The 13,954-nt window shown below is 49.0% G+C and overlaps 3 protein-coding genes across 3 annotated transcripts in view; 1 reads left to right on the top strand and 2 right to left on the bottom strand.

The window, feature by feature from the left end:
* Positions 1-13,126, bottom strand: part of LOC119397663 (uncharacterized) — a 16,691-nt gene extending 3,565 nt beyond the window's left edge. The window contains exons 1-3 of the mRNA XM_037665087.1: positions 12,413-13,126; positions 11,451-12,149; positions 6-101 (exon numbers count right to left, since the gene is read on the bottom strand). Of these exons, the coding sequence (XP_037521015.1) occupies positions 6-101; positions 11,451-12,149; positions 12,413-13,126 (1,509 nt within the window). The remainder of the gene's footprint in view (positions 1-5; positions 102-11,450; positions 12,150-12,412) is intronic.
* The window catches only part of LOC119396884 (elongation of very long chain fatty acids protein AAEL008004), a 381,218-nt gene that overhangs the window by 25,092 nt on the left and 342,172 nt on the right, over positions 1-13,954 (top strand). The gene's annotated exons all lie outside the window — the stretch shown is intronic.
* Positions 1-13,954, bottom strand: part of LOC119396887 (uncharacterized) — a 204,282-nt gene that overhangs the window by 156,575 nt on the left and 33,753 nt on the right. The window lies entirely within an intron of this gene.

The raw sequence follows: 13,954 nt of genomic DNA, 5'->3' as shown, positions 1-13,954 counted from the left end.
GTCACAGATCGGTCAACGTTCACGTGCTCTGGAGGGATCACAGGTGCCTTCACTGCCACGGCGGCCATGCGGCGCGTGAGCTCCTCACGCAGGAAGCGGACCTGTACACGAAGGGAGGCAACCACGCGGGCTTGTTGTTCAACACCGCGGGAATGATCCTTACGCAGGCGCTCGTTTTCTTCGCGTAGCTGAGATACCTCGTCGCTGAGGAACTAGATTGCCTCCAACGAGTCGAGGAGGAGGCGGCACAGACCGGCGAGATCGCCACCCGGAGGGGCACACGTGGAGAGGGAACCGGTTTGAGAGCTCCAATGCTCTTCGCTGCCTGCCGCCGAGTTGTTTTCGCTAGGCTTATCAGAAGAACGGCTCAGATCACATAAATTGCAGCAAAATGAGCGCGATCCAGACTTCCGAAGTTGCAGCTCTTCATCAGGCCAGGTTACACACTTCGCATGAACACGTTTAGAGCAACTTTCACAGCGGAAAAACTGCTGCTTACCGAAAAACGCGAAGGATCAAGCATGCGTCCTGACTGGGAGCCATAGTGCGGGATTAAATAGGGTTGGATTTGTCACCATCGCTTAATAATAATAATAATAATAATAATAATAATAATAATAATAATAATAATAATAATAATATATATTACTTATTATATTATTATATTATATTATTATTATTATTATTATTATATTATTTATTATTATTATGAGAAGAAGAAGAACAACAACAAGAAGATCTCCAGCAGTTCCTGCAGCTGAGAAAGTGATCTCGTGGCAGTCTCTGAACCACAGTTAAGTCGCTTCAGTATAAATAAAGACTATGCATAGCCAAAGGATGCATATGGACTAAAGTTCGACGCTCATTTTTCAGTCTATTTATCAATAAATAACGCATGACGGTGACAGAACGAACGTCAAGGCAGGGGGTTGATGGTTGGGCACTGAACTAAATACGCGCAGAAAAGAACACCGTTTCAAAAACTGCTGCAGGACATGCACTAAGTTTCCTCAATCATAATATAGGCAGGCAGAATTGAGTGGAACAGAAGTTGTGCCATTGCACATGCATGCGTATTTAAAAAAAAACGCCAGGCCTGCGCTGAAACCGCAGCACAGTCACAGCGAAAGCTGGAAGAGCGGCGTTTCTAGAGCCCGTTAAGCTCTCTTGGGGCTACAATACAAGTACACTAGAAAGGTACCCACTACGCCATAAATCACAATTTTTGTGAAGTTGGGAAGCACCTACTAAGTTATTATTCGTCATTCTGCGGAGAAGCGAGGCACCAGCTACACGTCTGTAAGGCATTATGTGCACTTTGTTGACGCGACGACTGATGACGATGAAGAATTGTGGCTCAGCCCTTTGTAATGGGTTGGAATCTTAAACGGCCCACCAGTTATGTAATTTGCATTGGGTGACGCCCGGTCGCAATTTCCCTCTCCCGTCATGCTGTTATAACATACGTTGACGTGGAGAGACACGGGGGGCGAAGAACCATTACTGAGACCCCGAGGACAATGGATCATGCGCTATGGCTTCCTTGGCAACCCAATACAAGTGCACTTGCGAGGAACCCACTACGCTATAAATCAGGTAATTTTACTGAGACCCCGAGGGAAGTGGATCATGCGCTTATGGGCTCCTTGGCAACCCGATACAACTGCACTTGCGGAGGAACCTACTGCTATAAATCATTGTAATTTTTGAGAAGTAGGGCAGCAGGCACTGTGCCATTTTTCGTCATTCTACGGAGAGCGTGGTACCTGCTATACGCATGTAAGGCATTATGCGCACTTTTGTTGATACTGTACCTGATGACGATGAAGAATATGGCAGAGCCCTTTGTAATGGGTTGGAAGCATTCAAAAACCTACTCGTTGCGCCATTCGCATTGTGTGACGCCTGGTTACAGACTTCGCGTGTTGGCGACGCTTGGTGCTTATTTTACTCTTCTACAACGCTATATTGCATATGCTAATGTGGTTCCTTCCCGACATGAAGCCTGTATAGGACCTTTTTGCAAAGCAGTTTCAAGCACCGCATGGCTCAGAGGTTGAATACTGGGCTCCCACGCAGAGGGCCCAGGTTCGAACCTCGTTCCATCCTGGAATTTTTTCTTATTTCGTTTTTTTTCTTATTTCGAGCGATACTGGTTACGGACACCGGCGGCGGCGGCGGCGGCGGCGGCGGCGGCGGCGGACAACTACGGCGCCAAAAACGGCCGGTGAAATGATCTCATAACAGCTTTCGCTGTAAAACAAGTAATGTTTGCTTTTCTCGCGTGGTTCTTTAGGCAATACGTGGTCACTAAATGAGCACCGACTGTTGTGTTGATCATCTTTGTTTGAAAACACGAGCAACTTCCGCATATTAAGACTGTGCCAGACAGGCTACAGAGCATCCTTCAAGGAAAAGGTAAATAACTTCTGCATCTTCCCGGTACTTACGTACCGGGCAGAGACCTGGAGGCTTGCGAAAAGGGTTCAACCTAAATTGAGGACGAGGCAGCGACCCATGGGAATAGAAATGCTAGGTGTAACCTTACGCGAAAACAAGAGAACAGAGTGGGTCACGGAAGAAATGGATGTTCAGGACATCTTAGCCGAAAACAAGAAGAATAAATAGACATGGAGAAGGCACATGGCGCGAAGGCAAGACTACCGCTGGTCATTAAGAGTAACAGACTGGATTTGAAGACAAGGCAAGCAAGCGAGTGGTAGGCAGAAAGCAAGGCGATCAGATTAGGTTAAGATGTTTGCGTAGTTAAGGTGTCCGCAGCAAGCATAGGAAATGGTTTACTGGAGAAACAAGGGCGCAGTGGGCGTAGTCAGGCTGATGATGAAGTCATACAGGACGTAATATAATTTGACTGAGCTCGCCGGATAAGCGAGACGATGACGAATTCCGTCATGTCAAAGGCGGGTTAGACAGCAAATCCGAAGTGGTTGTTCCTTCCATATATGATTGGACAATAGACAGCTTTTTACCTGCAATTAGGTCACGTGCATGTGACCATATTATAATCCCGATACGTAAAGAAATATTCAATTGAGATTTATTGGTAGATTTTACGGGAAGTGGCTAATACTATCTTTTACCTCCAATTACCCTGGTTACTTCTAGTTACATTTAGTTACACTGATGCTCAACCGTAGACAATATCAATGCGCTGCTTGGAGCATTAACCCACATTAGCCAACATTTTAACTGTTTGCTTTTTTTTTTCATTCCACACATCACTGGTATCGAAGAATGTCCTGGTCTTTAGATGCTGTCTGAGCAATGTCCTATAAATAATGAACAACATGGTAATTCTTAATTATTAGTAACGCCACATTGACCTACATCAACGTACATGGTGGTAGTATAGCATAATAATCAGATACAAGTGCTTAGAATATAAAAAGTACCAGTGGAATACAAATATGGGAAATACATAATATCCAGCGAAAACTAACATTTTTATAAAACCCCAAAAAATGCAGTGAAAAAAGAACAGAACCTAAACAGCAATACATTAGAAATCACGTAGCCAAATTATCGAGTGCTGGCATTAAACGAGTAAGTACGGTTGCAGACAATACGCTTGAGACATACTGCACATCGCCAACGCACAGCCTAGCGAGCAGAAGCAGTCAAATTGGGCCCAGTGCCAACTAAAAGCGAACGCAACTCATGCGTCTTTCCACGTCTAGACTATAGTTTACTAGATTAGACACCATAGTCTAGACCATGCCTGACTGGAAGGGCCATCTGTTCTGCTGCTTAGGCGAACGGCGCAAGGACGACGCGGACGAAGTGGACGCGCACCTAGCACACTCACATAATTTTAACTGCGGAGCAGTTTAAAGGACCGCCCTGTCGTCGTCGCGCGTCCACCGTTAAGGCTCTGTTATACTCCGACTTCCGACGCGAGCGCGCGCGAGGACGTTGCGTTTCGTCACGCCGAGCCGGCGACGCTACGCCAAGCGCAAATCGGTCTCCGCTACAGTGCAGCCGGCCCCAACGCGCCGGTGCGATCGCACCTAGGGGAGCGCATGCGCAGTAAAGCGAAGAACGCCCGCACCGCCTGTCAGGAACCGATGAAACAGCCCGCGAAGCAGGTGTACATGCGAGTCTGGCGCGTCCGGCGCGAAATGCAGCAGGACCTATTCGGAGCCGAGCGACGCCCGAGCGCGCCAGCAGCCGTCGGCTGCGTCGGCGGTCAGCCGACGCCGCACTGTAAGGGCCCGCTCACGCTAGCGGCAAGCCTGCCGCAACGGCGCGGTGCCGCAGAACGTCCGCCGTCGCCGCACTCGCGAAAGCTGTCCAACTTGCACGGCAAACTTCGCCGGCGAGCCTCCGAAAAACATGGCCGCACTGCTAAAAGCGGTTGTCGTCCACCTCGAATCTATCAAGTGGCCGCCGTGCGCTCTGTAGCGTGTAAGCTCCGAACTAATACTTTCATTTGCTTTAGATTCATGTCCTTAAGCTTCGACAGCAATGTATTCGTCCCGATTCGGCCCCGTTTTTGAGAGCCGTAGTCAAATAATCGATGCTGTAGGCTTAGCGAGTCGAGAAGGGCGCTTCTGAATGTCGGAGGGACATAGATACGCGTTTGTTAGTTGTTTCTAACCCTCCATAGCTGGCGCCATTGACTCGCGCCAGCTTGGGACACTTTATTGGTTTTACGCGACGCTTTCTTTAATGCTGGACAGACTAAAACGCTTTATGACTGCTGAAACCAACGTTACTAGAATACTAGTAACGTTGGCTGAAACCATGCTTGGCAACGGCACGGGACGACATACGCACTTCTAGCGTGAATGAAAAGCGCAAAAAAAAAAGCAAGCAGCTCGAAGCGTCCCGCGGCAGACGCACATGACGCGGAAAGCCGAAAGCAGACGACGCGGCGCGCCGTAGTCATGGCAACCGCTCCTCCGTCGCTGATTGGCCACGTCGCTCGCGGCAGACGGAGGACGGCGAGAAAATGGGTCTCGGACCTATGGGGCGATCGGAGATCTCTGTTCTGCGCCGTTCGTTCGCGTTCGTTCTGATGATCGCACGCGATTGGCTGAAGCCGGACAACTCACGCCACTCTAAGGGGCGTGGCCATTTCTTTTTTTTCCTTGATGTTTTTTTTTTTTGGTGACGTCATGCCGCGTCATAACGAGCATGTCGTCTGCTAAAAGTGAACGGAGAGCGCGCCCGTTCGCTCGCGTTCTCTCGCGCGAACAATGGCGTCGCACGGCGTGTATTTGGCGGCGGTTGCGGCTGCCGCAACAGCTGATCTTGAGAAAATGGCGCTTGCAACGGTGCTTCCCTGCTACGTTGGCGTTTCTCGAAGCAGATGCAGAATGGTAGGAGGTGCGAAATGCGTTTGAAGAGATGAGCGAGTGTGAATTCCAGCGTCGCTTTCGTTTCTCGAAACGTGCTGTACGTTGGTTGTGCGACGAACTCGACCCCGTCATCGGGTGCCAACGAACCAGTGGGATTTAAACAGAGCGGAAGGTGTTGTGCGCGCTGAGATTTTTTTGCGATCGGATGCTTCCAGCGAGCTGTCGGCAGCGAGGAATTCATCGGCCTGTCGCAGTCGTCCGTCAGGAACACGCCATTACTGTCGTTCGCGGGCAAAAACGGTGGGTGGCCTTTCCGGAGACCACAGAATCGAAGAGCGAACAAAGGCGGCGTTCGCGCGGCTCGGGCGGATTCCCGTTGTGGTCGGGTGCGTGGATGGTACGCTCATCGCCATCCAGAAGTCCCATGGTCTGAGCTCCGCGGACACGACGCATTACATGTCGCGGAAGGGAGTCTACGCATTGAACACCATGATCGTGAGTATTATTCATGCATTGTATGCGTAGCGAATTGTTTCATTTATATCGCTTAAACTTTCCGCTTTACTAAGGCTGTTGCAACTGAGTATAGTGGGAGCGGTATTTTCGATCTATCCAGAACGGGAATTGGTTCGTTTCAGGGCACTTCGCTTAGGATAAGCAATGAAATCATGCGACGCGGAGTACATTTTGGTTCAGCGGCCTGCACAGTGCGTAATATTACCGTTGCTCGTTCGCCATGTGTACCCGAAGCTTGAGTCTCGATTTGTATTTGTTGAGATTAACGCTGCCAGAATGTGCCGTAGTATGTCCTTATTGTTCATTGTCGTGATGGACGTTACGTGGATCGATACATGGATGGATGAATAAACTTTATTTCGGTCCCTCGGAACGCGCCCTAGCATGTACATACATTAAATACGCATTGTTTCATAACCCTTTTTTCAGTCGCAAGTTTTTCGTGTTGTAGATATTTTGTGATACATTGCCTTAAACATACAGCAGTAATGTGGTTAAAAGGCTTTGGTGGCTGGAAGATGGGTTGTTCCAAGCAGTAAACATGCAGACTACCCTTTGACACTGCATTGTCCGCGTGTTAGAACTTATGGTACAAGTCCTACCTTGTCGATGATTTGTTCATAGCTATGGTTCAACAGTCAGTAACAGTGCAGACAGATGTAGTTACATTAACATAATACCCAACATTGTACCCAAGGTCTTTTATGGGTACAATTTTGACTGAATTGAATTCTGCAGACATGTGATGCCGACCTCTGGATGTCAGTCCATGTTTCCTGGGGTCATGTCATGACTCGTGGGTATGGCGGGGGAGCCCTCTCCGTCAGCACCTGAAAGCAAAACTTCGGCTTGCTTGGTAAGTGCTGTCAATGCTTGCCACATTCAAGACGTTATCACTACAGCTGTCATGCCGCCCTCGTGCAGGAGACTCCAGCTATACATTAGAACCGTGGCTCCTGACACCAGTGCCCGGACGACCAGCTCGTGGCACCCCTGATAACCACTACAACAAGGCCCACACCGCCTTGCGCAATGTTGTGGAGTGGTGCATCGCTGTAAGCTTGTGCAGAGCTGCACAAGCATCATCGCTGCTTGTGCAGCTCTGCACGACATTGCGTTGGCGGCACATGAGCCTGTTCTCGAAGGGGACGATGACGACACCGACGATGCTGAGCTGCTGCCAGCAGCAGCTGAGCTACCACCACCACCACCACAACGGGAGCCAGCAGCAGCGCAACCGTGTAGTGAACCTGTTTCGAGAACCACAGGGCCTGCATGCTTGAGCACCTGCGCAGAGTACGCCGCCGCCTGCAACGACCTCAGCAGCATTGTGTGGTGCGTGTTTGTTTTTGTTCATTGTGTTTGTCACTGGCATGAACAAAAGGCAGTTTTTTTTACTACACTTCAAATGTTTGCTACACATATCAACGAAACAGCGTTCTCCTATCAATGAATAACCCCCTTGAATAGGTTGGCAAAAAAATGTGAAGTTCACCCTGACTCACTCGTGAAATATATTTTGCTCTTGGGGCTCACTCGAACTCAGACTCACCAAAATTTTCCTCAGGCGGATTCACTCGGACTCAGCTAGGCTCACTAAAATGTTTTCACCCGGACTCAAACTCACCAAAGTATTACTCACCTGGACTCACAGCTCGATCTGAATCTGAGTGAATCGACTCATGAGTGAGTTTGCCGACCTATGCCCCTTGTCACACAATGCCATGCTGATGAAATACTTCGACCAGGTTGTAAAATGTGGTGCTTCACACTAAGCACAAGTGAGAGCTCACCTGTGAATGGCACATGGTGCCATTCGGAGCCAAAGTGGTAACCTGAAAAGGCTGTTGAATCAGCACAGCAACATGCGCTAGCTTTAGTGCAACAAGGATCGTGCTTTTAAATGAGGTGAACAACAAGGGTGGTGTAAGAAGTGAAATTTTATTACAAGTATCGCGAGCAATGCACATAAAAAGCAAAGTAAATAAATATCCCTTAAATTTAATGCCAAGGAAAAGAACATAAAAGTAGCGTCCTTTTATAATATACAAATGGAATTGTTACAAAGTGCCTGCTGCTCCTCTGCATCATCATACGCGTCTCGCAGCACAGAAGTCATTGTAGTACATGAAAACAAGGCACAGTCGAACCGGTACTAATCGAACTCGCTAAGAAAATGCAAGTTGTTGGTTGCTGATATTTCTTCCTCTATTATTAATTCCTGTTTGTACCCAATCATGTTGTCTAAACACTTCTAAGCAACAGAACACGTGTTCGTCAACTATATTTTGGTCTTGCAATATTTCCAAATTATTGTGCAACCTAGACCATGCACAAACGCTCTTCTTTTTTTCTAGGATATGTAAAAATCGAGTATTCTACACGTATACACTATAGACATAAAGATACACTACAGTGCACTATGTGCATATACTACAAACTTGCTGAATGCATTAATTCATATGAGATTTTAAAAAATGACATTGCAGGACACGATTTACCACTGAGCTACACTGTGTTATGTACAATGAAACAGCACATCAGTGCTTCTGATATGCAGAAAAAGAAAATTAACTGAAAAAAAATTGCAGGGCACCATTGAAGCAAACCAGCGTATCACAACTCGTGGTGTGAACAAAAATAAATCTACATATATGTACAACTAGTCTTTACAAATCACTGTGCAGGTGGCTTCTGCTGCAATGAGAGCCCGGGTGAGGGTACCAACGCCTTGCAGCTCGTGGACCACGTTACCGAGAAGTTGAACCTGGCAGTCGGCAGCTTTCCAATGATATCTGGCCCTGCCGCCTGGTGTTTGCGGCTAGTAACTCCAGCGCCTTGGCCTGCCGGTTGCCCCCATCTCGCAGCTGCGGCATGAGCTGGAAACCAAGAAATGTGTTGCCATTATCATCTATAAATTTCCTGCTACCGACTCTTCGCTGGAAGCTTCTGTTCGTGAAGAGTTTCAGTGTGTGCAACAATTTCCTCTCTGTTGAAAATCCACTGACCCAACGGCATCCATGAATGGTGCTTGGTTCACCGCACAACCACGCACTTCGTTTGGACAGACCAAAGCGGTGCCGGAATTCATTTTCGCTCATCTCATCAAACGCATCTCACACCTCTAACCACCTCTGCATGAGAAGCAACCAAACAGCCCTTTTCAGGGCTACACAATCATTTGCCCGGCTTTAAGCGATGACTGACACAATCTCCTTCCGAAACCCTAGCTGCTACAGTATGCAAAACATACAGCAAGCAGGTGTAACACAGGTGCAAACATGTGCATTTGTGTATGATGGCTATGTGTAGAAGTTATATAACGAGCTTGCTTTTTGAACAGTATATTTAGCAATAGCACATTTTCAGTTTCACTTTTGAAGCAATTGACAAAATAGGGAAACATTTCAAGATGTTGAACATTTTTGCAATGCAACTTTTTTGCTACATTTAACCATAACTGCAAGGCAGGACACCTGTTTATTTCATCTGACAGTTATGCATACAACTAGCTCCTGCAACCGTTTGCCAAATTTTTTTGTGCAGCTTTTTGTCTTTATGCCCACAGATGTCATCTCTTCACAAACATATGCCTGCACGCATGAGCATCACCTGTGAGCATGTAACACCATCTACAGTTAATCAAAAACATCAGTGAAACTTACGTGTTGGGGCACGGGGAAGATCCTGGGCCACATCCTCTTCAGCCACACCAGCAGCAGCTGGAGCAGGGCTCACCTGTTATAGTAAGAAGTTTCTTGATTGACACACTGAGTGCAATAAGAAGTACGGAGTGGAAGTGGACAATAGCAATGTTTTTTTAGAATGTTTCAACAGCGGCATGCTATGACACACAGACTTCGGAGAGAGGGGTGGAGGGAGGCAAGCCTACTGGCTACGCACCTCACTCGACTCGAGGGTCTGAGAAATGGGTTGGAACACGTAGGGTGCTCTAATGAGCTTCGAAATATAGTTCGCGGCTGTTCTTTCGTCATCACCGCAAATGTGGCTGTTTTGCTTTCTGTTCTGAGCGGCACAACGTGTTAGCACCTCAGCCAACGCGGCGGCCGGGTGATTCACTCGATATTGTTTGAAAAAGTAAAACTGACAGCGCGTAATGGCTCGAAGCAAATGAGCACACTAATTCGCAGCATACAAGTAACAATGATATTCTAAGCCAGTGCTTACCGATTCAGATCACCCGAACTCTGGGCCTCGCTTACTGTCGACCCGCGCGGTCCCTGTCAAGCACGACGCGGCCGCGGTAACCCGTAATCTGGCCGCCTCCGGTGCCGCTGTAAAGCACAAGCGGGACGTGTAAGATGACCGACCACAATACAATTGTGCTCGCACTCGCCTCTGCTGCTCTCGGAGTTTGGCAAGGCTGTGGTGTTACGCGCAGGGACTTCGTTCAAAAGCGCCACCAGCTCCTGCCACATGTCGTCCCGGTCCTCCCTCGTGAACGACGGCTCCAGCGGGCACGACAGCGTCGCGATCTGTGGATGCTCTTTCACAAAAGCCAGCAGAAGCTCCCTTTGACGATCAGACACCCGAGAACCAACGCAGACGTCGCGATGAGACGACATTTTGAAACTGCGTCAGCCGCTACTTTTCTTTTTTTTTTCGCGTTCGCGACACCATCTAGCGCGACGTCAAAAAAAACTAACATTATTAAATATCATCACTCAAAGCTGTTGCTGTTTGAAAGATTGTTTGAGCTTGAGAAGCAAAAACAATAATTTTCTGTAAAGTAATTATATTTATTAAAAGGCGAGAAACGCTTCACGGTCCCCGTGCCGACGTCACAGGATGCGCGTCTACTTCCAGAAAGCTCTCCGCTTCACGATTGGCTGTTCTCTTCCTCTCGGCGGTTCTAGGCGGGAGAGCTGCGCCTCCTCTCACTTTTGTGACGTAGGCACCGCAGAACGAACGCGAACGAACAAAGATCTCCGATCGCCCCCTGGTCGTCAGCTTGGGAGAGGACTGCTCCCACTCCGTACGGTGATGCGTCACAGCACAGGCTAGCAGTAGGGGTCTCCTTTCGTCGTAGTGTCGCAGAACTGTAGACTTACGAAGTAGTTGCTTAAGGGCAACAAATGACTCTTAGTGGCGTGGCGACCAAGTCCATGGGACTTCTTTCTGCAGGAGCTGGTATAGATCGTTGGCCACTGTAGTTCGATGTTCTAGGAAACGGTCGTAGAACGTTAATAGCCCTAAGAACGACTGCAGTTCTTGCTTGTTAGTAGGCACTCATGCTTCAGTAATTGCTCGCACTTTGTCTTCAGTGGGATGGATACCCTGCGCGTCAATTTGATGTCCAAGAAACTTCACTTCAGGCACCGCAAAAACACATTTTTCTTTGCTGATGCGCAAGTTAGCATTTGATAGCTTTTCCAAAATGAGCTCCAAGCGTTCTGTGTGCTCTTCATAGGAAGCGCCACCGACAATAACATCGTCCAAGTAGACGCAAACGCCAGGGATCCCGCTAAGTGTAGACTCCATAAATTTCTGGAAGATTGCTGGCGCAGCAGATATTCCGAATGGTAGCCTTTTAACTTTGTAGAGACCCTTAATGGTGTTTATCGTGAGCAGTTCAGACGTTGATTCGCTCACCTTCAGCTGCTGGTAGGCTTGTGTCAAGTCCAGGGTGCTGAAGATTTTTCCACCACGAAGCGTGCTAAAAACCTCTTCCGGTGTCGGCAGTGGGTAGGAAGATGCTTTTGTCGCCAGGTTGACAGTGCTCCGGTAGTCTCCGCAGAGGCGTAGGGTACCGTTCTTCTTTCGGACGACAACGAGTGGTGTAGCCCATTCCGAATGTTGCGTCGGTTCGATGATCTCTTGTTTCTGCAGTCGGTCAAGCTCATTCTCGACTGACGTTTGTAGGGCGAAAGGCACCGACCTAGCTTTCAAAAATTTCGGCGTCGCATCCTCCCGAAGCTCCAGTGTGACTGGAGGTCCGTTGTTTCCAGGTATTTCTTCGGAGAAAACCGCTTTGTACTTCTGTTGAAGCTCCTCCACTGACGGATAGCTGGGTGTGTGGTGAACTCCGCCAACGACCACTCCAAGAGGGGTGAACCAATTTCGTCCTAAAAGGCTTGATCCAGAACCGTGAACGACTAGCAAGGGGAGCTGATGGGTCTGACCGTTGTAGTACACGTCTACGTTGGCACAGCCCAGTAGTGGAAGAGAATGTCCGGACCACGTTCTCAGCTGCGTGTCGTCTTGCTGGAGAGCTGGTGCGTTCTCACGCCAAGTGGCGCGAAAAGTGTCCTCGCTGATGAGCGTACATGCTGCTCCGGAATCCACCTCAACCTGATAGGGCGCTGGTGTACCAAGATTTCAGTCGTAATCTTCGGTCTCGTGCCGAGGTTCACAACGGCGTTCAAGTCATATAGTGCCGATGACGTTAGTGCTGTTCGGCTTTTATCTTGCGTCTGGCCCTCCTGTGCGTCGACATTGTTGTTCCGTTGCACTGAAGTCTTCGGTCGGAGCTGTTTGCGCTTCGTGATGCATGCCTTTTCAATGTGTCCCAGTTTGTGGCAAAAATTGCAGGTCGCTGTCTTGTATCGACATACCTGGGGATCGTGCATGTCGTCGCATCGCCAACAGCGCTGTGTCTTTTTGCTTGATTTCGCCTTAGACGTGGAATGACCTGACTGCTCACTGGTGTGATGCACCGGCTCGACGTTCCGTCGAATATCCCTCTGCTGGTGACCGGCGCTCTCCGCTCGTTGGGCGATGTTGTAGGCTTTGGAGAATGTGAGACCCGTCTCCGCGAACAGGCGTTGTTGTAGGCCTTCGTCACGCAGTCCGCACACAAAACGGTCACGCAACATAACGTCCAAGGGGAGCATAGTGGTGTTAGCAGGTGTGGCAGTCGATCCTCCCTCCTGCGCAGCAGCTGAAGTTGTCGCGGTCAACGTCCCGAAATTGCAGTCAGCAGCGAGCTTTTTGAGAGCCGCTACGTATTCGGCCACTTTTTCGCCTTCCAGTTGGTCTCGCCGTTGGAAGCGGGCTCGACAGTAGACCTCCGATGGCCTTGGGTCATAGTGTTCTTGTAGCGCTGCTACGATGTCGTCGTAGTCAACGGTTGCTGGAGTGCGTGGCTGAATCAGGGCACAGACTGTGTCGTATGTCTGCTCCCCACACAGCGTTAGCAGGTTGGCTCTCTTCACTGCTGCATCAGTGATGTTGTTAGCCTCGAAGTAAAATTGAAGGCGTCCAAACCACGATGACCATGATGAGCCGTTGAATTCGGGTAGCCGATTTGGGAGCCCGTGCGTAGCCATAGCTTGTAGCTTGTCAATATCGTTGCGTAGCGTAGGTCCAAATCCACTTCCTCGTCGCCACTGTTATGTCCGATGTTGTCGTCGGCCCATAGACGTACGCGTGGGTCGCGGTAGTCTCAAAAAGCGTAGACAGCCTCGAACGGTTAAAAACAGGTTTATTCTTACTCGGATGGAGGCGGCAGCCGAACTGCCGGGAGAAAGAAACGATCGGTGGCTCGTTTGAGCCGAGCGGGGGAAGGGGAGGAGTCAACATCTGGAAGTAGTTTCAGCATCCGGTCCTCCGCAGGGCTCGCTCGTGACACAGGGAGTGCTTGGAACACAACATTATCATGAAAAAAAACATGGCTGATCCCTCCGTCATAGGAATCGGTATAACACGAAAGTGAAACGTGTCTTCACAGAAGTAGTGCTTATTGTGTAGTGATATATGAGACCTTGTGCAATGTCTATTCGTGTTTGGCAGCTATAGCACCGTTTGACGTGGATGCACCCATGTTGACAGCATGTCTCTATCGCGAAGACTAACGCCCATGATCATGATTAAACCGTTGAGGTAGCTGACGGTGTGAACATATATTTGGACACAGCGAATCGTGAATCGCGCGTAAGGATGATATCAACAAGTTCATAATCAACATTGGTACCCGGTATGCACTTCTTCAAAGCGTCGTCAATTAAGGAGAGAAACGGCACGGTGTGCGCTTTCTAGTAATGGGTAGCCGACGCCTGTGCTCATGCATACATAACACACACTGCACTTCAGCAACGCGGGAGGTAGAGGTTCGTAGCCTGAGCCGCAAACGCGTGCGTCCCGCTGGCCTCTGTCTC

This window comes from Rhipicephalus sanguineus, chromosome 6 (genome assembly GCF_013339695.2).
Source record: "Rhipicephalus sanguineus isolate Rsan-2018 chromosome 6, BIME_Rsan_1.4, whole genome shotgun sequence".
Classification (NCBI taxonomy): domain Eukaryota; kingdom Metazoa; phylum Arthropoda; class Arachnida; order Ixodida; family Ixodidae; genus Rhipicephalus; species Rhipicephalus sanguineus.
The sequence above is the reverse complement of the archived record's forward strand: the minus strand, read 5'-3'. Positions and strand labels throughout refer to the sequence as shown.